Here is a 25,378-nt window from a genome sequence, read left to right as displayed (position 1 = left end):
GAACCGCCAAGGAATGTTTATTGGGAATCGTGGAAGAGACATTTCCATAATAAACATAAGCAACTCTTAGTCAAATATCTCTGCTACTAGGAAATTACACTGAAAAGGAAAGCCAATCCCCACTACTCTAAACTCATGGGAAAAATGTCATAAATCAAGCCTTAACTCTATATAAAATTGCATAGACAGTAGGGGATGCACACAAAAATTCAACAACATATGGGCATCTTGGGCAGACCATGAGACAAATTCCATGCTGTAACAAGGCATGGAAATGTGGTGGAAGACCAATGAGTCCAGACCTCTATACCTTGTTCTTCCTCCCTTCTCTGTCTTTCTTCCCTTCCTTTTATTATCTTCTATCTTTTCCTTTCTTTGTATAATTGTTAGTGTGCTGGCAGCACACATGCATAATAAAGCTCAACAGAGAAGTACTGTAAATACAACTATCCTTTGTTAACAGTTATCCTACTTTTATACGCCAAGTCATGTATTTTATGTGATCAAATGGACAAAATCTTGTGTTAAAGAATAACTGTCAGGCTGCAAAAGCCAATTTAAACCTCTATTCTCCTGTGTTAAACAGTTTAGAAGGAAGCCAAAAAGGCAATACTGAAGTTAAAAATCTCTCTTACTTTGATGTTTGCTGGACAGCAAGGCTCTGCATTCCCAAGCTCCTAAGGAGGCCGGCAGGACGCATTACAGATACTGCAAAGCATTCTGGGGCTGCTTCTTCTCCCCACTACACTCCCTTGGTCCTCACCTTCATTTCCCTATGCCGCCCTAAGGCTGCTTTCACAGTGGGAAGTTACAAGCTCATGTTACAGCAGCTTGTAACAGCAGCCTAAACTCACAGCACTGAAAAATCAATGTGCTGTTCACAGGGCACATGTTCGGTTAGAGTATACTGCTTGAGTCGCTATTGTTCCTAGCCACATGGCTAATTAATATTCACTGCACAGTAGTGTTGTCCGGATCATGAACCATTAGGATCTTTGATCCTGATCTTTTTTGTGAGTCGAATCATCAGGAAGCAAGGAAAGGGAGGATATGACATCACAATTGGCTTCATACAAGACAGACAAACATGGAACCTGCCATGAGCTGTCAGGAGCATCATTCTCTGCAAATACTATATAAAAATTCTGTGAAATCCAAACGTGGACAGTGAAATGCATAGGTAATGTAAGTACAGCCAATATTTAGCTACTGATATATGTGCTTTTTTTTCTCTGAGACCCTATACCTAACAGCTCCTCTATAAATACTGCATATGGATTACGTCCACACACACAGATTTATGAAAATAAAATTTGAAATTAAAAAAAAAAAATCTATTTTCCCAGTAGTAAGGACAGCATATAAAGTGGTCTTGGCCCTGTCCAAACTAAATGGTTTAAAAGTTCATTATTATTATCCTCATTTAGCATTTATAGTGCAAACATCTTCTGCAACACTATACAGAGTATATACTGTCTTGTCACTTAAGTGTCCCTCAAAGGAGCTTGCAATCTAATCCCTACCATAGTCATATAGAATGTCTTAGATGTATGTATCGTAGTCTAGGGCAATTTTAGGGGGAATCCAATTAACCCAAGCAGACACGGGGAGAACATACAAACTGCATGCAGATAGTGCCCTGGCTGGGATTTGAACTAGGGACCCTGCACTACAAGGCGAGAGATCTAATCACTACTCCACTGTGCTGTCCTGTTTATGATAGTTCCTCTAGAGCCAAGAAGTCTCTAAGCCACTGATTAGTAAAGACAGGGTAAACTTGATGGATTGAGGAATGTAACATATTTGGGGCACACAAAACAAATCACATGGGGATGGAATCCAAGCATCAACCTGCAGACTCTTACCAGCCCTTGCCTGAACACAAATATGAGGCATAAGCAGTTGTGACGTCCTTTATCCCACCAGTGGGGCAGCAGAGCTCAGAAGAGGGAAGCAGAGATCTGGAGCAGCAGGAAGGAGGAAGCAGATGAAAGCAAAGCAGAAGAGAGCAGAACAGAAAAGTCTCAACAAAGCAAGAAGCCAGTTATCAGATATTACTGTGCATGCCAAGATATTTCAAAACTGATCAAAAAGGTCTTGGCAAGATCCCAGGAATAGTCAAGTCACCTCAGCAAAACTATCTTCACCTTGGATACAAGAACAAATGTGTACATTTTGTGTCAGCATTTTTTTTGTAAAAAACAAAAAAACAAAAAACATGCTTAAAATTTCACCATCTAGAAAACAGATAATAAACAAATCTACAGATGTTCTTCATTTTCAATAAGTCTTAAACACTTTTTCAATCCCAATTGTTTTGTGCTAGGTGATCAAGCAAAAGAAGATCAGAATATCTGGGATTTACTGCAGTCTCTCCAGTTAGGAAAGCCATTTTGACTAGATTTTGGCTTTACAGTATAAGTGGACTTAAAATGTATGTACACTAATGCCCTCCAGAAACAAGCAGAATCCCCAGTGGCAGCACCTAGAGTTTTTGGGTGCAACAGCCTACTTGCATGCCTCCCATTAGGAGCGTTTACTTGCATGCCTCCCATTAGTAGTCTCCCATGATTGAAACAGCAGGCAATGTAGACTGGGGGTGGACTTTATAGCCGTACAGCATTATATATGTGTCACAGTAATGTAGAAAGGCTCTTTTTCCAGTCTTTGTCACCAAGTTAGCATCAGCTGACTGCCGCCTTTGGGCACTACAGAAAGCACTGAATGGGTGGACAGTAGGGGGCTGTACCCCAATTCTTTATAAGAAAAATGGAAGGAAGTCCACTTATCCCTTTACCCCTTGAATATTAAACAGATTTAGAGTTAATAACAAACCAAAAAAACAACAACTTTGTATCGTAAAAGACAGTTGTATGTAGTCATACGTTAGGGCATGGATGTGGCAGCAATCTTTAATGCCTCCAATATCCTAGGGCAAAAAAATAAATAAACAATGTAAAAGTATATTGGTTCTACAACGTAGGCCAGTAAGATTTTTTTTCTTCAAACTTCCTGTAAGAGTTGTAATAAGAGCACATATGTATGCAAGACTGTGTCACTTACGTTCACCAATGTTGACCACATAAGGACTTTTAGGCGTGACTTCCCCTCCAAATGTGATGCCCACACTATGAGGTCCGGGTCTCACCGGTTTGTAGGTACAGCGGTATACACAATTTCCTTTATCTTCAAGTGCAATATCCACAGTATTGTTCCTGCTCTGAGGATCTATTACTTCTATGTGAATATCTCCAACACCAGCCCCTACAGTGGACATCAGAGAAAGATTTAAGACACAAATATAGAAAGAAAATGAGCTTTATGGTAAAAAAGAAATGGTGAGACAAGGTACATACAACAAGCACTGTTAAAGTTTTGCTAAACAGGAAACCCAGTATGGCTAGATACCTAAAGGTGGCCACGCACCATACAATCTTTTAAATATCTGTTCAATTCAAGAATTGCAATCAATTTTTCTGACTGACTAACATTTCAAAAATTTGACCAATGTTCCACACACATATGTTCAATTATTCCCCAATTAAAAATGATTGGAAACTGAGAAAATTGCTATGGTGTGTATATTAATAAATTGACAATCTAACACACACCATACAATCTTTAGAAAAGTTGAAGAAAATTTTCCAGCATTCCGGATCGATTAAAATCGGAAAAAAAAAAACCCGGGAAACCCGATCGGATTTTTCAATCGAATTAAAAAAACTTTAGATTTTTTCAGGAGATCCGATCATATTTATGGAATTAACGTAAAATCTGATAATTTTATTGTATTGTGTGTGGCCACCTTTATAAAGACAACATATAAGATGCTTATCTTCTGAGTTTTCTGCAATTATTTTGCATACCCAGGCAGCTTGGAAAGAAGCCAATCCTGATCAGCAGCTACTGTGAATGTCCAACTCATTTCTAAGCTGAATGCCGTTTGCAGCTAATTTTCATTAGCTCAGAAAATTGTCATCTCTTTAATCATGACTAATAAGTAAGAATGACAGCAGTCTCCCGACAAGGGTTATAAGTTAGTTGTTCTGCCTCTGATTTTAGTAGTCCAGCACACGTCTCACTACAATGAGCACCTATGGACATTCCAATGTAAATTCACAAATACTATTAAATAATGATGCATCAACAAAAATATTAACAATGAAAAACATGTATACTTAAGGGAGTTTCCTGTTGAATTCCTGGCAGTTTCAATCACTCTGTTCGAATACGGTAAAATTCCATAGCCCAAAAATGTCTGAGGGAACTTTATACCTAACACCAATTGACTATCAATCCGACAAGACTTGATATTTGCATTGATCTATCAAGGGCGTGGCAGAAGTGGCGGACTATTGATTGGCCAGTGTTGCACGGCATCAAACTGCATTAAACGTTGCACACTGCAAATTGTTTGCAGCTATCACTTTTCTAACTATATGCATCAAAACTATCCTGAAGCAGCTAAGCTCATTGAGAACCTAAACTTTCAAATGTTAGCTGGGTGTGTCTGCAGATAAACTAAACAGCCTCCTTACAGGAGATCTGGTGTGACGTTCACCACACAGTGTTTGCAACAAAACAGGTTCTTCTGGATGGCTGCTGACTAAAAAGTAAAAGTATTTTGTTTTTGTTTTGCTTTTTAGTTTTTAAAAACAAATGATTAAATACCATCTACAGCACCGATTTATTTTATTTTTCAGCGAAGCCTTCGCTTTTACCTACAGTCAGAGGCGTAGCAATAGGGGTTGCAGAGGTAGCCACTGCATCGGGGCCCTTGGGCCAGAGGGGCCCCAAAGGGCCCTCCCTCAGCTTCAGTATTAGCTCTATATTGGTCCTGTGCTCATAATAATCACTTCTATAGATACTTAGAATAGTAGTAATCATTAACAAACTGTTCCCCGTCCCCTTCTTGCACCTCTGACACTGTAGTTGCCATTGGCAGGTTTTGGTGTGCCATATCAATTGTTATGTATGGAGTGCTTGGGGGCCCCATTGTAAAACTTGCATCGGGGCCCACAGCTCCTTAGCTACGCCACTGCCTACAGTTAAAATATATTAAAATGGGGAACAAACAATAATGCTGTATACTTGGTTAATTGATTCTAGGGACAGTTCACACTAGAGTTTAAAAAAATAAATAAATAAATAAATAAATGACTACGATTTAGCTGGGCAAAAGCAGATGTATGCTATTTGTCTATCCATGTCCAACCTGAAGCATAAAGCTCCCATTGGATTGCAAAAGACAAATGGGAATCCTCCCTGACAGCAGGAAGGATTATCATTGGTTCATGGTGGACACCAAATGATGACACGGTTAGTAACTAACTATAGGAACTGAACATACATTTTCATTATACCTGTATTAAAGGGATACTGTAGGGGGGTCGGGGGAAAATGAGCTGAACTTACCCGGGGCTTCTAATGGTCCCCCGCAGACATCCTGTGTTGGCGCAGCCACTCACCGATGCTCCGGCCCCGCCTCCAGTTCACTTCTGGAATTTCTGACTTCAAAAGTCAGAAAACCACTGCGCCTGCACGCCCGTGTCACCAGGAGTGTACTGCGCAGACACAGACCATACTGGGCCTGCGCTGTACGCTCTTGATGACATCAGGGGAAGCGAGGACACGGCAACGCAGGCGCAGTGGTTTTCAGACTTTTCAGTCTGAAATTCCAGAAGTGAACCGGAAGTGGGGCCGGAGCATCGGTGAGTGGCTGCGCCAACACAGGATGTCTGTGGGGGACAATTAGAAGCCCCAGGTAAGTTCAACTCATTTTCCCCTGACCCCCCTACAGTATCCCTTTAAGTATCTATTATAGCTACTAGCACTGATCAGCATTTGGATTTGTTTATCATGGATAGAATGGTGTTTGTGTAGTCCTAGCAAAGCAGTTGCTCTGGCAAGGGTATGTGAAAAATGTATTAATAGCCATCTGTAAATCTTAATCCAGCAAAGTGAATTAATCAACTGCAATATTTATTTTATATATATGTTACGGCCAGAACCCGAAGTGTGGCCACTGCTAGAAATGTAATGATTACAATAAGTTCAATGTATTTTACGGCCGTCTCGCTGCGGCCAAATGTATTACAACTTGCTTAATTTAATGAAATGAAGCCGGCGGCAATGTAATAGATGAAGCCGCCGGCTTTCGCACTGTCTCCTCTCCTCCCCCCCTCTCTCCTCTCCCTGCCTCCTATACAATACGGAGCAGCCGGGGATATGCGTGTCCCCGAGAGTCGTTCGTCGTGGCAGGGGAATCCTGCTGTTCCTGCAGAGCGGGTGCTGGTAGAAGCAATGTCTGCAGCCTCCCCGCTCTGCTTCCCCTGCTGCGACAAATGACTCTCCGGCTGCATGTCCCCGGCTGCTCCGTATTGTATAGGAGGCAGGGAGAGGAGAGAGGCGGGGGGGGGGGGGGGGGGAGGAGGAGAGGAGGCAATGCGAAAGCCGACGGCTTCATTTCATTAAATTACCTAAAGTTGTAATACATTTGGCCGCAGCGAGCCGGCCGTAAAATACATTGAACTTATTGTAATCATTACATTTCTAACATTGCCCACTGCGCTGCGGCCACTTCGCACATTGGCCGGCCAGAACCTGAAATGGCTGGCCAGAACGCAAAGTGGCCACACTTCGGGTTCTGGCCGTAACTTATACATACGTGGAATTAGCTCTGTAAATCTCCTGTAATATAAAATTAGATGTCAGAAAAAAAAACATTAGGCACCCACCTCTGGAAGGGAAGTTATTTAACACCTTGTATTAATTAATGAAATTTGTTATTATTATGTGTTAAAGTTTCCTGTGATAATGAATACTAAAAGGTTTAGAAAAAAACATGTGTACTTAAAGTTTTGTTGCTGCCTGTGGCACTGAGATATTTAATCCCTTCCTTTCCTTGGACCTCCTGGGACATCTATAGCTTTAATATGAAACCTGGTCATTCAAAGTATAGAATTGCCCGTTTTGTCTGTATGGCAGCGCTGGCCGTGGACATGACACAGACAGAAATACAAACCCAAAAGATGCCCCAGTGGTGTAGCTACAGAGTTTGGGCCTCAATTCAAATTTTACACTGGGTGGCCCGAGCACTGTATATACAGTATGATAAATGCATTGTACAGGCCACACAAAATGGCTTTAAAAATAAAATAAAAAAAAGGTTATAAGTAAAGGAAAAAGGAATGGAATGGTCAGTCAATGATTAGCCCTGCTCAAAGCATATACAGAGGTCACCATTAGCACGATAGCACCAATAAAGACCTAGTGCAGCAACTGGAGGAGGACCCCTTGTGGGCACCTCAGCAGCCCTTGTGTACTCGCAATCTCTGTAACTTCACTAAGATTGCCCTAACTCCTTTCTGGGCAATCCAAAGCTATACATTTCCTGCAGACAGGCTTTATGTGGCCAAGAAATGTATCTCCAGATCACCTTGAAAGTAAGTTCTGCGCTAGAAAACAAGGAAATGGAGAATGAGAACTCCAGATAGATGTGTTGCTATGGCATTTCTGGATCTCTGGAGAGAATGTAAAACCCTGTTCTTTGCTATGACCAGTAGGTAATGCAATCACAATTCCTAATCTCAAGGGCTTGGAGGGCAACATAAAGCCTTTTCGACTACTGAGCGCAGCGGCGCTATGCCGGTATCGATTATGATAATTGACCTTTACTTTAAGCACAAAGCTGTTTGCAGAGAGGACCGCGACAGCCTGCGGGTACGTGGTGGTGTAGACACTGGAGGAAGCCTCAGCTTTCATGCACACAGCTAGCAGCAGAAGGCACGCGTCGTGTTTTACTTGGCTCAGCAACCCTAGTCGGTGCTCAGTGGAATAAGAACATCCTTTGTGTTTTCTGTTCTAAAATTAGCCATGCAGGAGGAACTGGCTAATATTTCAGCCGAGGCTCTATTACCAGAGCAATCGTATTAGCTAAATAGAAGAGCGTGGAAAGAATAACACAAACTGATATATGAGCGTAATTATACACACTATGACATAAGCCATTTTCATTTTCTCTCCATGAAGAAGTATAATATTTAGATATTAATACCTACATGTATATTATGGTGACACGCCTGCACAATGAAACCTATTAGCAGGCTTCATTCACAGCTTTGTAAAGGTTACGGCGCTCTCCAGGCCCCGGACAGAATTCAGGTTTAACTTGCCTAAAAAGATGGATGAATTCTGGATATTTTTTTTTTTTACATTTTGACACACATATAAAGAGACAACCTAAAACAAGTACATCTACCTCAGCACTAACCAGGAGATAGTGCTGCTGGATCATATATTATGGCCAGATGATAGCACAATGCCTCTCCAGGAGGGATGACAACCTTCTACCAACTGTTCAACTTCACTTGCCCCTCAGGGAGGGCAATACAAAAGGCCAGAGTGGGTTTTACACAATGCTTTCTTCCCATTTCTTTTTTTTTTAGAAACATTGCATAGAACCCATTTTTTGAGGGACAGGCATCAGTAAATATGGTGAAGAAGGCATAAAGGTGATTGACATTTACAAGAAGATGACGTTGGACAGTATTATTTAGTATTTATATAGGGCCATTTTCCGCAGTGCTGCACAGAGTATATTGTTTTGTCGTTTGACTGTCTCTTAGAGGGGCTTACAATCCAATCCCTACCATAGTCATATGTCTATGTATGTACAGTGTGGTGTAGTGTATGTATCGTAGTCTAAGGCCAATTCAGGGGAGGCCAATATAGAGCTCAGACATCCTATAAGTGCTTTTAGGTCATCAGCGATTTGAGAAAAAAATCACTCCCATTCACTTGCATTAAAATCGTGTAAAAAAAAAAAAAAAATGCAGTGACCGCGTAGAATCGCGACCATTGTGACTTTTACACGCTGATTATTTTCAACATGTCTGATCTGATTTCCGATTGATTTCCGACTGTTTTCTGTTCACTTCTATCAGAAAATGATCGTAAATCAGATCAGACTTGTTGGAAATGGACGATCTGACAGTAAATGTGCCAGAAAATCTCACAGTGTGCACCTAGCAATAAAATGAAGCCCTAAATGAACATAAAAATATGAGAAGCAATTCTTTGTTATGTTTACCCTTTGTAAAGAAGCTCATATAATTAATCATCTCGTAAGTCAATTTTCACTTCAGGTTTGGGAGGAAGTCGACTGATGTATCAGGAAATCTTAAAGATTTATGAGGAAATTCACAAACACTGCAATATAAAAGTTCCACGGTGGGATTCAACCCTGAGCCTGATGTATGAGAGATAACCACTGAAGACTTACTGATCAAGAGGGGTACAGAAGAAACTGGAGCTAAACTGAAGCTCCTGCCCAGCACAACCAATCAGGTTTTCATTGGTAAATTAATCAAGGGTTCTAATTTGTTACTCTGAGCAACAGGTTTCCTTTGCTCGTTTCTTGGCATCTCTCCTGATAAATTAGCCAAACACAAAAAAAAAAACACCAACATAAAAACAACATATACAAAACATACAGCTTTGAAAAATGAACAACATAAGGAATAAGAACAGAACACACCTGCTGTATAAATATCGAAGTAAGTGGGTTTATTGGCAATGTTACCAGTTGCCTCCAGTCCAGGCCCTTTCGCAGAGACTTTACTGGCGTCTCCCTGAGCCTTCTCAACGTTCACTTCAAATGGGCTCTTTGAAATATGCTGACCGGCAAAGAGAACGGTAACCTATAAAACACAACATAAAACACAAGGAGTTTGGGCAGCTTGTACGGCTCTTAGAACTGGGTTTAACTAACAGCAGATTCAAGTGTGGAGTGTTAAAAGATTGACACTGCCATAAAACTGAGGTGGGCCGATGCCTGCCTTGGCTTGTTAAATATTACATTTCCCAAACAGAAGATCAGTTTAAAACCAGAGGCTTCAAGCAAGATTACACATCCTCATCTCTTTCAAGATGTGTCTGGGACTACGATAAAACATTTTTATAACACCAGGAGAACTTCGAATCAAAAGACAATTTTATAAAAAAAAAAAATAAATAAAAAAGATGATCTAATATGGACCACAAAGTTGTCTGGAAGCCTGATTCAGAAGAGCTGACATACAGTTAAAACGTTAAGGATGGCTTTGGGCAAGAGTTATGTCATGGCTGGACTGACTGTGTCAACAGCTTGTTAATGACATCAGCTTTACAACCTAAATCTGCCCTGAGCCAAGTCCAAGCTTAGATTCCCATGGCGGATAATTTAGGAAATGGCATGGTTTTATGACATACTGCGTAAATGTGCTGTAGATTTCACTACAGTTTTACTAAGGCAAAGTACAAAATGCTAGTGAAGCCAATCAGAGGCCACCCTTCACTGTTCTGACCAAATTAAACTGCTGAAGGTTAATTATCCTTGGTAGTCCTAAACCAATTATAGATGACAGATGGCAGCCATGTTAATGATTTCCCAGCTGATGAAAAGTCTTTCTTTTTTTTAAACAATATGATGTGGCAGAAAGCAAAGAATGTCTCAAAAACTCTAAATTCTTTATTGCAAACCAAGGAAGCCCCAAAACATGAACTCTGCACAGTTTAGTGGGGTTGTGACATTTCTAATGCAAAACTCGGCTACATCTCTTTCTGCAATCCACAAATCAATGACCATTACTACCAGTGTGCGTGATTCTCAAATCAGAGAACTCAAATCCAAAATGTTGTTTCTGACCATGAATGGGGCACTCAGAGCACAGGAAGGAAAGGGAGACAAAGGTGACACGTAACTCTCAGGCACAGGACATCCCAGGTCTTATACTTGAACATTTGGTGCACATGTCTATTTCAGTTTCTCCCCTACTCCTAAACTTCTCTTCTGGGAAGGCTAAGTAGTAGTTTATTCACAGTTCACGATTGTGATCATGGAATCTCTGCATCATGGTCGTCACCAAGAGTCTTTTCTAGTGTGGTATAATTTACAGTTTGCAGCTTTTGAGCAGCAATATAGAAGATAATGGCTTTCTTCCAGTGAAAGTTTTACATCAGCTGCTAGACACGTACAGATGTCCTAATTTTGTACCTTATTTTTTAATATTTATCAATCTGCTTTAACAGAAAAGCTGAAAAACAATCTAAACATCTTAAAAAGTGTTGTCACCTCACCCTGACCTACCTTAACCATTAACCCAATGGCTTGCTTAACCTTAGCCTTGTCTCCACACCCTTTCCTTCACACTAACCTGACCCTCTACAATGCCTAAAATCAATCCTATCCCTTTACTAACCATGACACCTCCACAAACTCCCCTCTCCCAAACTACAAAACTGCCCCAACCCCCTCCCCCATCTTCCTTCATTAAACACTTCCCTAATCTGATTTTTGCTTCTAAGTTTCTTTACCTGATGGAACCATAACATTAACGGTAAACTTTCACTTGACCATTTAAAACTAGCACAGGTATCCCACAAAAAAAATATATTTCACCCTAACCTAACTTGACAATCCTGAACTATGATTTACCTCAGCTGTGCCCAACCTAAGGCCCGTGGACCATTTGTGGCCCATGAAGCCAACTTTTGTGGCCCGTGGAAGTGTCCTGAGGAGGAGGATCGGGGATTGTGTCATACTACATCATAGGTTTACACAGCGTAGTTGCGTTCTCTGCAGTAGCGCTGTGATACTTAGAGACCCTCATCCATTGGTTGCTGCAGGAACCACCCTCCAATAGGAATCAGCCTTATTGGAGGGAAGTTCCTGCAGCAACCAATGGGCAAGAGTCTCTCACTATCACAGTGCTACTGCAAAGAACGTGAGAAACCTATGACACAAGCCACGATCCTCCTCCTCAGCACGGATTCTTGCTTTGGCTCTCCTTTCGTGCTCCGGCTCTCCTCTCCCAGATGCTTTGCCACTGCTCCGGCCTCATCTCAAGGGACAGTGTGACATCACACCCCACCAGCAGTCAAGCTGAAAAAAACGTTGCTTCATGCTGATCTTCACCCACGGCTAGGCCGCGGCAACTAATTGAGACCCCGGCTTCTGCTGAATAGTAGACCTCAACTACCTTCAGCTCACACAGCACTTGTGCTGGGCCTGGGGATCACCCAGAAAGCCTTTGCACATACATCCAGGTAACCCAGAAAATGGGCATCAGATGGTGAGTACAACAATTTTTGGTTTGCCGTTTTCTTTCCTTTTACAACACCATGTTAACGGTTACTAGAAAAAGTAAAGATTTATATTTAAATTTTGTATGCATGTGTTCCGGCTCGCAAAATTTATCTTGATATGAAGTGCGTCCCTCGGGCAAAAAAAAGTTGGGCACCACTGATTTACCTGATCCTAACACTGTACAAAAGCCTAACACAACTTCTCCTAATCTTCCCAACCAAGAATACTACCAATTGTAATACATCAGGATGGAGCATCCCACTAGTTAGAATGAGTTGTAAGAAAAAAGTACCTGCTAGCACTTATGTTACCATGCATTTAAGCAGCAGTGTCAATTAACAGTGACTGGTTCCCTTATGTATAGGGCCTGTTTCCACTACACGCAGATTGGATGCAGAATGGATGCAGAAAACTGACTCCAATGAATGCCTGTTGGAAAATCTGCAGCAGAAAAATCGCATTTAGTGGAAACAGGCCCAAAGGCATTCATTGGAGTCAGTTTTTTTTGCATCCATTCTGCATCCAATCTGCGTGTAGTGGAAACAGGCCCATAATCAGAAGATACATCTTACAGTAGGAAAACTGCCTCCCACTGGACATTCTGTCATGTAAAACAGATATCAGTCTGTTTGTCTATTTGTCATGAGCTATAACATTTGGACAAAGTTCTCTTAGAAGCAGGATTAGCATTTAGGTGTTCAAGGAAAGAAGCTGTATTAGTCTGAAGACGAGCAACATTGTAAAGGAATGTCTCGTAAATCCCCTTAAACCAGTCCCAAAGGAGAAAAGGCTGAATGTGTAGTTTGGGATAGAAAAAGGCTCTTAATCTTCTTAAAGTGTACATGGATGCCTAATGGGGATTTAATTAGTGACATTAATGCTGGATCATGGATAGGAGTTACTCAGCCAGTGCCAGATTTCAGAGAGCCCACCGCCAAGAAGTGAGGTATGTTTTTCTTTGGGATTTTTTTTACATTATTCCCTGCTTGTGCAAACACTGCATTGAGTAGTGGAGAATGTCAGACACAAATTTAAGTACACTGAGAACACTGAACACACAGAAACCAGGCCTGAAGTATCGAGAATACAAGGTGCAATCTTTTATGGTAGAAAGGAATGAACTAACAAGATTTTTTTTGCAAACGTTCATTCTTAAGTGCTATTGTTGTGTAAAGTTTTTTTTATTTTAACAATGCCCTCCAAACATCTACAAAAAAAACAAAACAAACTAACAAAAAAACAAAACCTGCCTGGTATGCTGCCTACCTAGTGTTCAGGCAACCATCTAGCTGTAGTGTGTTTGTATTAATCTTGACTCCAAGTGAAAGTGTGCCTTGTATGGAGTTGCCAGCAGAAGAATAATGTGGCTGAATAAGTGGCTGGTTAGAGAGGCTACATACAGCACTTTGCCAGGAGGGCAGCCAGGGCCATGCAGGTCATTTCTTTTAAAGCCATTATGGATGCTTTTTTTTGGCTCACTGTAAAACATTAAATGCTCATTTGGAGTAGATTTTCACTTTCAAAAAGCAAGGCTTTTCAGTGTTCTATTGAAAAAAACGTCAAGCCAAACTAGAATAATATCACAATTCTGTTTATTGTTGGTACTTTGATTTTCTCCCTTTTACAGACATATTGTGGCACAACTCCACTTAATCAGGGGCGTACCTGGGTAATATAGCGCCTATGACAAGCACTGAAATTGGGCCCCCACCGGTCAGAGTCTACTTCCCCTCTGAAAAATGCATCCTTACTCACGTACATTTGTTATGGTTGCCTGTGTTTTTTTGGCTCGTGATACTGCCAAAGTTACTTTTTGGGGGAAATATATCTTCTTATTCCCTCTCTGTACTCTTGTAACACTAACCTTTCCCACTTTTATCACCTAATATTAAATTCCCACTCCGGTCCTAGCCTTCCCACTCTACTCCTAACACTAACCTTTCCCCTTACCATTACAGCTATGTAATTCATTTGAGCGCCAGATACAGATTAACTCATTTTTACCCACTCCTTTTCCCCGCCCTCCCTGTTTCTTGGTTGAAAGGATGTTCAGGCAAGTTGGAATGTCTCGGTCAAACTAGAAATGGGGGACTAAAATTTAATAATGCAAAAGAGGCTGTTTACCCAAATTCCAGTTTAATATGCCCCCAGATACATAAATTTAGAAGCCATGGTCCCCTATAAGGATGGTCGGAAATGTCAATTTCCGATTCCGCAGAAATTCCAATTTCCGGCAAGGCCGATCGATTACCGATTTCACGGATTTCCGATCGGTTTTCGATTTCCGAGTTCGGATTCCCAATTTCCGAGTAGTGTTTTTTAGCTCATTTTTTGCATTCTCTGATTGGCCAAATACTTCCGAGTTGTTTCTGCATTTTCTGATTAGTCCAATGTTTCTGAGTTCTGTGATTGGGCTAAAATTACCGAATTGTGGTAATGCAGTATCTCTGCAGAAATCCAATTTCAGATTTCCGATCGGAACTCGGAAATTTCAATTCCGCGAAATCAGAATGAGCATCCCTAGTCCCCCTAAATATTACAATTAAGTAGCCATGTGCCTCACAATTAAATAGTCACAGACTTCCAATAAAAGAATAAAGAAGTCACAGGATTCCAGATTCCCGGGTTTCCTTGTTGTATTCCCTTTATTCTGCGCATGCGTGCCACACTGCCGCCATATTGAAAATTACAGCGTTGCCCATCGACTTTCAATATTTCCGCCACTGCTGGATCACTACGGAAGACCGACGGTAACGCGCTGTTGACTTTGCGGCGGCCCAGCAGCCCATGGGGCATTTCCGGCACAGCGCAACACCGTATCTGTGCGTTTACGCAACGCACACTTGCGCTGCAAGTGTAAAAAGAGGGCCTAAAGCTACAACATCTGTAAAAGAAGAGGTCATCCGTAATATTGCTGTTAAGCATACTAAATGACAGCCAGACAAGAATGGAACTTCATATTCCCATGATCCCCCATGAAGCAAGCATTTACCTTGTGCATGCCAGTCACTTTAGGTATGTACTCCGCGGAGAAGGTCTTGTTTTTGTCATTGTTGGCCGTGACCTGCGCCTAGATAAAGAAACACAAGCAAAAGTTAATGGGTAATAACATGAAAGTACTATACATACTTGGCATAACTGCTCCATAATAAATGTTTACTGAAAAACAATGACTACATTACTGAAGGCAGCTGGGTTTTATTTATTAACTGAGAACTCTGGTTGATGAAAGAATGTGAAGGGTGGGAGGGGGTGGTAGGTGATTCCATCTGCCTGGAAGACTATCAGCAAGCACAACTCTCAGCATATAATAATACATCGCTAATAACGACACCAGATTACGGTCTTTCAAAATGACTGATTGCGATAATGACTAGATGCTGATCATACAGGCATATATGACCTGAGGAATAGTAGTAAACCATGTTATTTCTCAGCTAATAGCTATTGTATGCAAGTGCAGCAGGAGGCCTACTGCTCTCCCCCCCTCATTTCCATAGTACAGTACACACCACTAGGCACAGGCAACCGTGCATCATGGTACAACTATAGTGGCGCAGAAGATAAATTTCTAACCAGTCAGCGTACAGCTAGAACCCAAGGTAAAAGAAGGGTGTTATCTGATCTCAATCAGATGAACAGTCTCGTGTCTATGCAAGTTAAGGACAATGGTTGGCTGTCTACAGGGAAGGATCCATTAGGCAAGTTAAAGAGAAACCACAACCAAGAATTGAACTTCATACCAAGCAGTAGCGGATACCCTCTTTCCCATGAGAAATATTTTTATTTTCTCAAACAGATCATCAGTGGGGTCTGTATGGCTGATATTGTGGTGAAACCCCTGACAGTTTCCGGTCTGTGAACCTCATTGCATTGTGGAAAACAACATCTGTTTACAGTGGTTTCCAGCTGCCAAAAAAGTAAGCAGCATCTCATTCCACTGACATCACCTGCCAGCAGTAAAAATGTCACCATGTGATAAACGTTAGAATGTAAATCAGGGAGAGGAAAAATTTTACAATGGGCAAACACTGTCTAAATCATTTATACATAATTATTGTAAAATTGAAGCACTTTTTTTTATTACATTATTTTCACTGGAGTCTTTAACCACTTCACCCCAAAGGCGTTTTTACCCTAACGGACAAGAGCGATTTTCACCTTTCAGTGCTCATCCCTTTCATTTGCCAATAGCTTAATCACTATAATCACAATTAAATGATCTATATCTTTTTTTTTCACCACCAATTGGGCTTTTTGGAGTTGATATTTGTTTTCAGTGACTACTTTATTTTCTATGCATTTTAACCACTTAGCAACCCTTGCCACGCTTATCTACGCCCCTTTAAAATTCACCTGGGGCACAGGGGCGTAGATAGGCATCTCCTGTTTGTTTTCCCGCTGTGAGCGTTCGCGTGCGCGATCGCGTGCACGCGATCGCGCGGTCGCGTTCGGCACCCGCTGATCAGCCAATCAAAGTGCTTACAAGTTTGAATAAGCACTGCCAAAGCCAATGGCAGTGCTCATTCATTCAGAATGTTTACAAACAATGTATCTGTCACTAAGCTGTTACAGTTACTGAGATCACTCGTGAGAGGATCTCATAACTAGAACAGCATTAGTGACTGATCAGGATCAGTGAGTTTTATAAATTATACCCCCAATTGAGCCCATTAACCCTTACCTCCCCTGCCACTGCTCCTCTGCTCCAATTTTCATTTTACTGTGCAGGCATTTCAGGCCCTTTTGGCTTTTCCCATATATATGCTGTATATATATATATATATATATATATATATATGCATATATATATATATATATATATATATATATATATATATATATATATATATATATATATATATATATATATATATATATATATATATATATATCCCCATTTCTATATTTTGCCACTGAAAAAAAAAACTTTTTTTATTTGATCCCCTATCTGACTTGCCTAGTCACGTAGTAGTACATACTACTTCCCTACTTGTCTAGCCTAGTATAGCATAGCCTAGCATAATAAGGGAAAGAGGCGCCCTGATTTGAATAAAAGCTTTTAAAACCAGTTAAAAAACGAAAAAGAAAATTGAGGTATCTTACCTCAATGACGAAATCTCTGTAAACTTACAAAAGATTTTTATTTGAGCTCAAATAAAAATCTTTTGTAAGTTTACAGAGATTTCGTCATTGAGGTAAGATACCTCATTTTACTTTTTCGTTTTTAAAATGGTTTTAAAAGCTTTTATTCAAATCAGGGCGCCTCTTTCCCTTATTGTGCATAGTTATACCCCCGTACATGTTTGTCCGAGGGGTGGTGACAGAACACCCGTTGTTTTACCACGGTTAATGTTTTGTGCATCCTTTTTCATCTAAGAGAGCGACCGCAACCAGGTCCGTCCAGGACCACCCCGAGTGGAGTCGGGTTTATGGTCTCCACCTGCTTCCTGTGGTCGGTTGCCCCTTGCAACCCTCCTTTGTGAGTAGCCCTTTCAATCAATTGATTTCTCCACACACCTGCTATTGACATACTGCACTATCGGGCTCCCTTTTTTGTCTCCTGTATCTTTTTTTTCCCCATAGGGTGCCAAGACACCCCAACCACGATAGCCTAGCATAGCCTACCTACATTTACTATGGCGAAGAGGCTTTACACTGCAGAACAGGCAGCCGCCATTCTGCAGGAGGACAGCGACAGCAGCAGCAGCAGCGAATGGGAAGATTTAGATGAGTCGGATGCTGAATGGCTACCTATGGAGGAATCTGACTCTTTCTCAGAAAGTGACTCAGATTCTGAGTCCTCTGAGCCACCACCAGCTCAGCGAGCTAGGAGAGAGATACAGGGGAGAGGCAGTGACACCGAATCTGCATCTGAAGGGGGATCACCTGTACCTACCACCAGCAATGCCAATGTCAGAGGTCAGAGGGCTGCCAGGCCAAAGCGGAGCAAGCCAGTGAGGGAACACCTACCCTATGATATAGCCCACCCACAGTGGTCCACACCTAATATGGAAGCCCCTAACATCCCTCCCTTCACAGCAAGAAGTGGTTTAATAGTTAATACCCAGAATATGCAGCCAATTGATTATTTCAGTCTGTTCCTTACTGACACTTTTCTGGACTGTATTTGTGAACAGACCAATCTTTATGCCCAACAGAAGATAGCAGACAATCCCACCGCATATTTGGCAAGAAAATGGGTCCCCACTACTACCCCTGAGCTAAAGGTCTTTTTGGGCTTGACCTTTAATATGGGCCTTGCTCCGAAACCAAAATTATGCCATTTCTGGTCCACAAAATCACATTGTATGCCTATCTATTCCGCCGCCATGCCTAGAGGCCGGTACACATTGCTGTTAAGATGCCTGCATTTTAATAACAATGAAGAGCAGCTCCACCGTGACGACCCAGCCTTTGACCGGCTATTCAAATTACGGCCGATCATCAAACATTTAAATGAAACATTCAAAGAAGCTTATATGCCAGAGCAAAACTTGGCTATAGATGAGTCCCTAGTCCCATTCCACGGAAGGCTAGGGATCAAACAATACATTCCCAACAAGAGGGCAAGTTACGGGATAAAAGTCTACAAGCTGTGTGAAAGTGGGAGTGGATATACTTTTACGTTCAAGATCTACGAAGGGAAGGACAGCTTGATAGAGCCTGCTGGATGCCCTCCTTACATGGGTACAATTGAGAGAGTAGTCCTGGACTTGCTAAACCCGCTTCTCCACCAAGGGTATCATTTATATGTGGACAATTTTTATACTAGTGTCCCATTATTTAAATTTTTATTTTCTGTCCAGACTCCAGCCTGCGGAACTGTTAGGGCAAACAGGAAAGGCCTGCCGCCACAGGTTGTCAGTAAAAAATTAAAGAAAGGGGAGACCTGTAGCCAAAGGAGCAATGAGCTGCTTGCCTTGAAATTCAATGATAACCGGGATGTCCTAGTTTTGACCACCATCCACTCCGAGGCCACAACAACAGTCAGGTCTCGTAGAGAGCATCGAGTCAAGCCAGTAGCCATTGTTGACTATAATAAATTTATGGGGGCAGTAGACCTGGCCGACCAAGTAATGGCACCATACAGGATTGATAGGAAAAGAAAGGCCTGGTATAAGAAAGTTGCAATAAACTTAATGCAGGTCGCCGTTCAGAACTCTTTTGTTCTGTACAAAAAATCAGGCAACAAGGGCGCTTATTTAGACTTCCTGGAGGAGATCATAACATCATTGATACATGAATCTGGACCACCTGCCACAAACCAAGACCTGGTTTCAGAGAATGTCATCCGACTCGAAGGAAATCATTTCCCCGCCCCAATCCCCCCTACTCCATCAAAGAAATATCCCCCAAAAAAATGCAGAATTTGCCGGAAAAATGGAGTTAGAAGGGACACCCGCTATCATTGCCCAAAGTGTCCATCCAAATTAGGACTGTGCCTCAACCTGTGCTTTGAAGTGTACCATACAGCAGTCCGTTTTTAGGTTTTTTTTTTCTTTTTCTCTCACTGCTTCAATTTTTACTTTACGCTTGACCTTCTGGATCTGACCTCTGGCATGGACTACGACCACCCCCTGGCTTCTGACCTCTGGCATGGACTACGACTACCCACGGCTTCTGACCTATGGCATGGATTATGACTACCCCCTGGCTTCTGATCTCTGGCATGGATTACGACTACCCCCGGCTTCTGACCTATGGCATGGATTATGACTACCCCCTGGCTTCTGATCTCTGGCATGGATTACGACTACCCCCGGCTTCTGACCTATGGCATGGATTCCGACTACCCCCTGGCTTCTGATCTCTGGCATGGATTACAACTACCCCCGGCTTCTGACCTCTGGCATAGATTACGACTACCCTCTGACCTCTGGCATGGATTTCAACTCCCCTCTGACTTCTGACTTATGGTTCAGCTAAAGACACTACAGCTTCTGACTTCTTAAGCAGTGAGTACCAATGTTTTTGTGTTTAATGTTAAGAGAACTTGCTGCACTTGTTTCATTTTTTTAGTGAAATGTCAGTGAAATGGTTTAGCCACCCAAGAAAGAATTTAGAAAAGTCCAAATGTTACAAAATGGCAATATCTGAGTAGGCCTGGGTCTCTAGTTTTCAGAATGGTAAGATTTGTGACTTTTATTCAATGATCTGATGTTACAGGGGTTTTTATAAGAAAGAATGGCATTGTTACATTTGGTGAAAAAATGGCCTTGAAAAAGCCACTGGTGCTACTTGTGGTTAATAGTCTGCGGTGTGCCCAAAAAGCTATCTGTTTATGTATATAGGGTATCATTTTACCCGTGACATGTGAGAGACTCAAATTTGGGAAGTTTGTGAGCCTAGGCATATGTCAAATTATTTTTTTTTCATGCCAAAGTGAAAAAACTGTAAAAAAAATACCATTTTCAAAGTTATAGTGCAATTTCAGCAAAACTGCATGGGTGCAAATGTTACAAAATATGTATATGTGAGTAGGCCCAGGTCTCTAGTTTTCAGAATGGTGACATTTATGGCTTTTCTTGATTGTTCAAATGCTCCAAAGGCTTTGCTAAAATAGAGTGACTGTATTACTTTTAGTACAAACAATGGCCTTGAAAAATCCATTAGTGCTACTTGTGGCTAACAGTGTCCCATGTGCCCAAAAAGCTATCTGATTATGTATATTGGGTATCATTTTAACCGTGACAAGCGAGAGAATCAAATTTGTGGTGTTAGAGAGCTGAGGCCTATATTATATGAATGTTTTTTGTAATGAACTGAATCAAAAGCAGTAAAATTGTTATTTTCATTTACGCTACACCAAAATAAAAACACTTGTAAAAAATCCCTAAAGTGACAGAATTGAAAAAAGAATACATAATTTGTTACCTTAGGGACTCAGCTTTTTAAATATGTATGCCACGAGGGTATAATACCATTATTTTTGCCAATAAGGGCATGTAATCATTCACAGAGTACAAAGTGAAATCAAAAAACACAAAATGGAAAAAATACACCTTTATTTCCAATTAATATATTGTTGCCATGCATTGTACTAGAGACATATTTTAAATGTTGTAATAACCAGGACAAACAGGCAAATAAAATGTGTGGGTTTTATCTAACGTAACACTTTTTATTTTTAAATTATAATGGCTGAGATCTGAGAAATAATGACTTTTTTCTTTTTTTTCGTTATAATTCCTTTTAAAATGCATACAAAATAAAATATAACTCAGCAAAAAGTACCCTCCAAAGAAAGCCTAGTTTGTCCTGAAAAAAACAAGGTATAGATCATTTAGGTGCAATGAGTAGTGGTAAAGTTATTGACGAATGAATTGGAGGAGCGTGAAATGTGAAAATTGCTGTGGTTTTTAAGGGGAAAACCCTGTGGTAGAGAAGTGGTTAAAGGGAAAAACAAGGAAAAAAATGAAAAAAATACACTATTTCTCCAATTTCATCCCCTAAAGTTTTAATATAAACACTGCTACTGTGCATAAAACTCACACATTTTATCTGCCTATGTGTCCTGGTTATCACAAGAATTAATTATGTCCCTAGTACAAAGTATGGTGACAATATAGTATTTGGAAATAAAAGGTGTATTTTTTCTTTGGTGTTTTTTTTCCACTATTTTCACGTGCACGTGCACGCGTGGGAGGGCACACGCGCACAGCGGCAGCACTGTCTGACGACAGTGCCATTAAGAAGCTCTAGCAGGACGTTTTTATAAGTCAGTTTGTCATTAAGTGGTTAAGTTACAAATACACAGCCAGATACTGCATTATTCTCACTAATGCTTATACAATTTAAATATTACTAAATGAGGTGTGTGAGATTCAAACACTGCTAAATAAATATGGTATTATTTAGCACTTCTTTAGCACTGAAATATTCCACAGTGCTTTACAGAGTATACAGTCTTGCCCCTAATTAACTCTCAGAGGAGTTCCCAATCTAATTCCTACCACAGTAATGTGTTCTTTGTAGTCTAGGGACAAATTTAGAGGGAAGCCATTTAACTTATCCATATGTGTTTTGGGATGTAGGAGGAAACCAGGAAAAATGGTATCAAGAGCTTTGGGTTAAACAAAAAGAGAGCAAATGACGCCAAATCTGAATGTATGCATTTCTGAGAAAGCTGTACTCTAAAGTGTATAGATCCTATACTGGTAATGAAGTGTTGAGTTTACAATCAATTTACAAAATTCATGTCTGGCTTCTAACTGAAATCTAAAGATCATTTTTAACAGCATTGAATTTATGAAATATTTGTGGAGTATCGATTAAGTTGAATAAGTCTAAATGTTTAAAAAGTAAAATTTTACTTTATGTTGCTGACTTGAGAGGTGATTTTAAATGGATTACGCCTTTCAATGTTTACACAAAAAACAAACATTGAATCGGGCATGTTAACACCAACCTCTTCCCTTAATCCTTCAGGGTCTTCCACAAAGACCAGAACCTCCCCTTGTCCAGCGCTGATGGTTTCCACAGTGAATGGTGCAGGTCTCTTCACCATGTTTCCAGTTGGCTCTACACCTGTAAAAATATTGAGCATTACAACACTTCAATTAAGGACGTCACAACACACTGGTTGCTATGACACAAAATACACACAAACAATGTGAGACGAGATGTACATGAATTAAAATAATAAACCCCTTCACCAGTGCCTTGCTAATGCTGCCCTTGTTATAGGCTCTGCCGCACTTATGGAGCAATGCATAAATCACACTCCAAACATAATCTCCTTAAATGCCCTAATCTTATGTAGCTTTAAAACAATTTAATGGGCGGGCCTGGAAATTAGTGTAATATTGCACTACCCTTGGAGCCACTGACTGTGCATACATAAAAGATACATGCAGACCAACCACCGCTGTCCATGTATTTCTGGAAAAACAATATGCACATTAAAAGAAGATATATTTTAAAATAGAATTGTAAATTTCTTCCAGAATGCTTGACATGGAAGTTGCCAAAAATAGGCAATGGTGTGAAACAGAATTTCCTGCGCTTTGGGTGCTGCTGGATAAAAGCGTTTTAAAAATGTTTTGTTGTTGTGCTTGGTGTCATCCCCATAAGATAAATACATTGTGGTTTTCATGAGTAAACAAGCTTGTAAGCACTTTTTTTTTTGTTTAAAGCTGTTGATCCACACACTGTGAAGATGAACAATTTGGTGCTGGCAAATTTGGACGCACCATAGACCGTAACATGAATTATGGCTATAGCAGCGCTTAGAAGCTAATTTTGGCGTCTGCGAAAGACGGAGCCCAAGTTGCTTAAAAACAGTGTAATTCATCTGCCAGCAAAAGCTGGCAGCCGAATTAAGTCTTTCCCCGCTATCCATCCTCAGGGATTTTGTAACGGTTGGGTGCTGCAACGCAGACGTCTGATTATAGGTGATCTGCAGCATCACCAATAATACAGACACTATACCTGATTATGTGGTGATCTGCAGAATCACCAATAATGCAAGTATAGCTGGTAGAGATACTGACAGAGTTGTGTATTAGTGCAACCGTAACTTTAATAGTAGAGAGGAACTTTACCAGAGGAGCTGGTAAAGTACTATCAGTACACTGACTGTATATACTAGCACAGACCTTTCCAAAGGGCTGGAATAGGTACAAACAGTGAGAGAATAGGTAAATGCAGACTAGTACTTCACCAGAGGGGCTGGCCAGGTACTAGTAGTGAAAGTGACTGTATAGACTTGATCAGACCTTTCCAGAGGAGCTGAAAAGGTGCTATCAGCCACTAATGGAGCAATAAGAAACTATCTCCCCAGAGAAGCTGATGAGACAATAGTACCTCACCAGTGGAGAGGGCCCACTGGTGAGTATAGAGGTCAGACAGGCTAGGTTCAGCAACAGAGAGGTAAGTAACAGTACAGAATCATGAGACAGAAGAGTAATCAGTAATCAGGCAGAGTTCGGCAACTAATCAGATAGGCAGAAGAACAGAAGCGTTAGGCAGGAAGCAAGGTCAGAGGTATAGCCAGAATGATACACAGGTAATCAAATACAATATAACAACAATCCTAGTCTTGGTGTGAAGTCCTTGGTTTTAACACCTGGCACTAGTCTAAGGTCTGAGCGCTCAAACACAAAGTATTCACGACAGCAGACAGGGAATGAACGAAGACTGGAGGCTTAAGAAGTGGAGGAACGCTTCCAGCCACTCCCACTACGGAATCCGCCAATCAGCGCGGCGAGAGCCACCAATGACTTCAGCCGACCGGCAGGTCAGCTGACGCGCCTTCTGCTCGCATAAAGGTCCTGTCTCCGAGACAGACACCGAATGAGCTGGAGATAAGACAGCCCTCGGCGTGCTAGACGCCGAGAGGCAGAACAAGACCCGCGAACCAGAAGCAGAGACGGCTGTGGTCATAGCTCGACGGCTGTGGTCATAGCCTGCTCGCCCACAGCCGCCAACTTACTAGTCGTTACAGATTTCAATATTCCCATCGTTGAAGCCCAGAACTCCGTTGTGACCCGGCTACTCACCATTGCCAACAACAAAATTGTCTCCATCCGTCAGGAAATATCCAATCTTCACCTCCCAACCAGCACCTCCTCCACCCTATCCTCCCCTCACATCCTTCACTCCTACTACCACCGAGGAAGTCAACCACCTACTGCAGACTTCCCATACCACTACTTCCCCCCCTCCCCCCTTGACCCCATCCCTTCTGATTTACTTCAGCCTCACTTCACGGAATTGGCCCCAGTCCTCACTACCCTGTTTAACCTCTCCCTATCCACAGGCACCTTCCCCTCAGACTTCAAGCAGGCCACTGTATTACCCCTGCTCAAGAAACCCTCCCTCGACCCCTCGCTACCCTCCAACTACCGCCCTATCTCCCTCCTCCCCTTTGCCTCAAGACCCCTTGAGCTTCTGGTTCACAAACGCCTGACCCAGTACCTCAATGCCAACTCACTGCTAGACCCATTGCAATCTGGATTTTGGCCTCCCCACTCAACCGAAACTGCTCTCACCAAAGTGGTCAATGACTTTGCCTTAGCTAAAGCTGAAGGTAAATACTCCATTCTCCTCCTCCTTGACCTTTCAGCACCTTTTGACACTTTAGATCATCCCCTACTCCTCCAGTCCATGGGCCTTCACAATCTCGCACTGACCTGGCTTTCATCTTACCTCTCCAACCGCTCCTTCACGACCGCCTGCAATGAGTCCCCGTCCACCCCCAACCACCTCTCGGTGGGAGTCCCCCAAGGCTCGGTCCTGGGCCCCCTA

At 41.6% G+C, this 25,378-nt stretch overlaps 1 protein-coding gene across 6 annotated transcripts in view; it reads right to left on the bottom strand.

The window, feature by feature from the left end:
• FLNB (filamin B) overlaps positions 1-25,378 on the bottom strand; it is a 353,424-nt gene that overhangs the window by 183,937 nt on the left and 144,109 nt on the right. For all 6 annotated transcript variants that reach the window (XM_068253736.1, XM_068253731.1, XM_068253732.1 and 3 more), the window contains exons 5-8: positions 22,539-22,657; positions 15,120-15,197; positions 9,539-9,701; positions 3,064-3,264 (exon numbers count right to left, since the gene is read on the bottom strand). In XM_068253736.1, the coding sequence (XP_068109837.1) occupies positions 3,064-3,264; positions 9,539-9,701; positions 15,120-15,197; positions 22,539-22,657 (561 nt within the window). The remainder of the gene's footprint in view (positions 1-3,063; positions 3,265-9,538; positions 9,702-15,119; positions 15,198-22,538; positions 22,658-25,378) is intronic.

Source organism: Hyperolius riggenbachi, chromosome 9 (genome assembly GCF_040937935.1).
Source record: "Hyperolius riggenbachi isolate aHypRig1 chromosome 9, aHypRig1.pri, whole genome shotgun sequence".
Classification (NCBI taxonomy): domain Eukaryota; kingdom Metazoa; phylum Chordata; class Amphibia; order Anura; family Hyperoliidae; genus Hyperolius; species Hyperolius riggenbachi.
The sequence above is the reverse complement of the archived record's forward strand: the minus strand, read 5'-3'. Positions and strand labels throughout refer to the sequence as shown.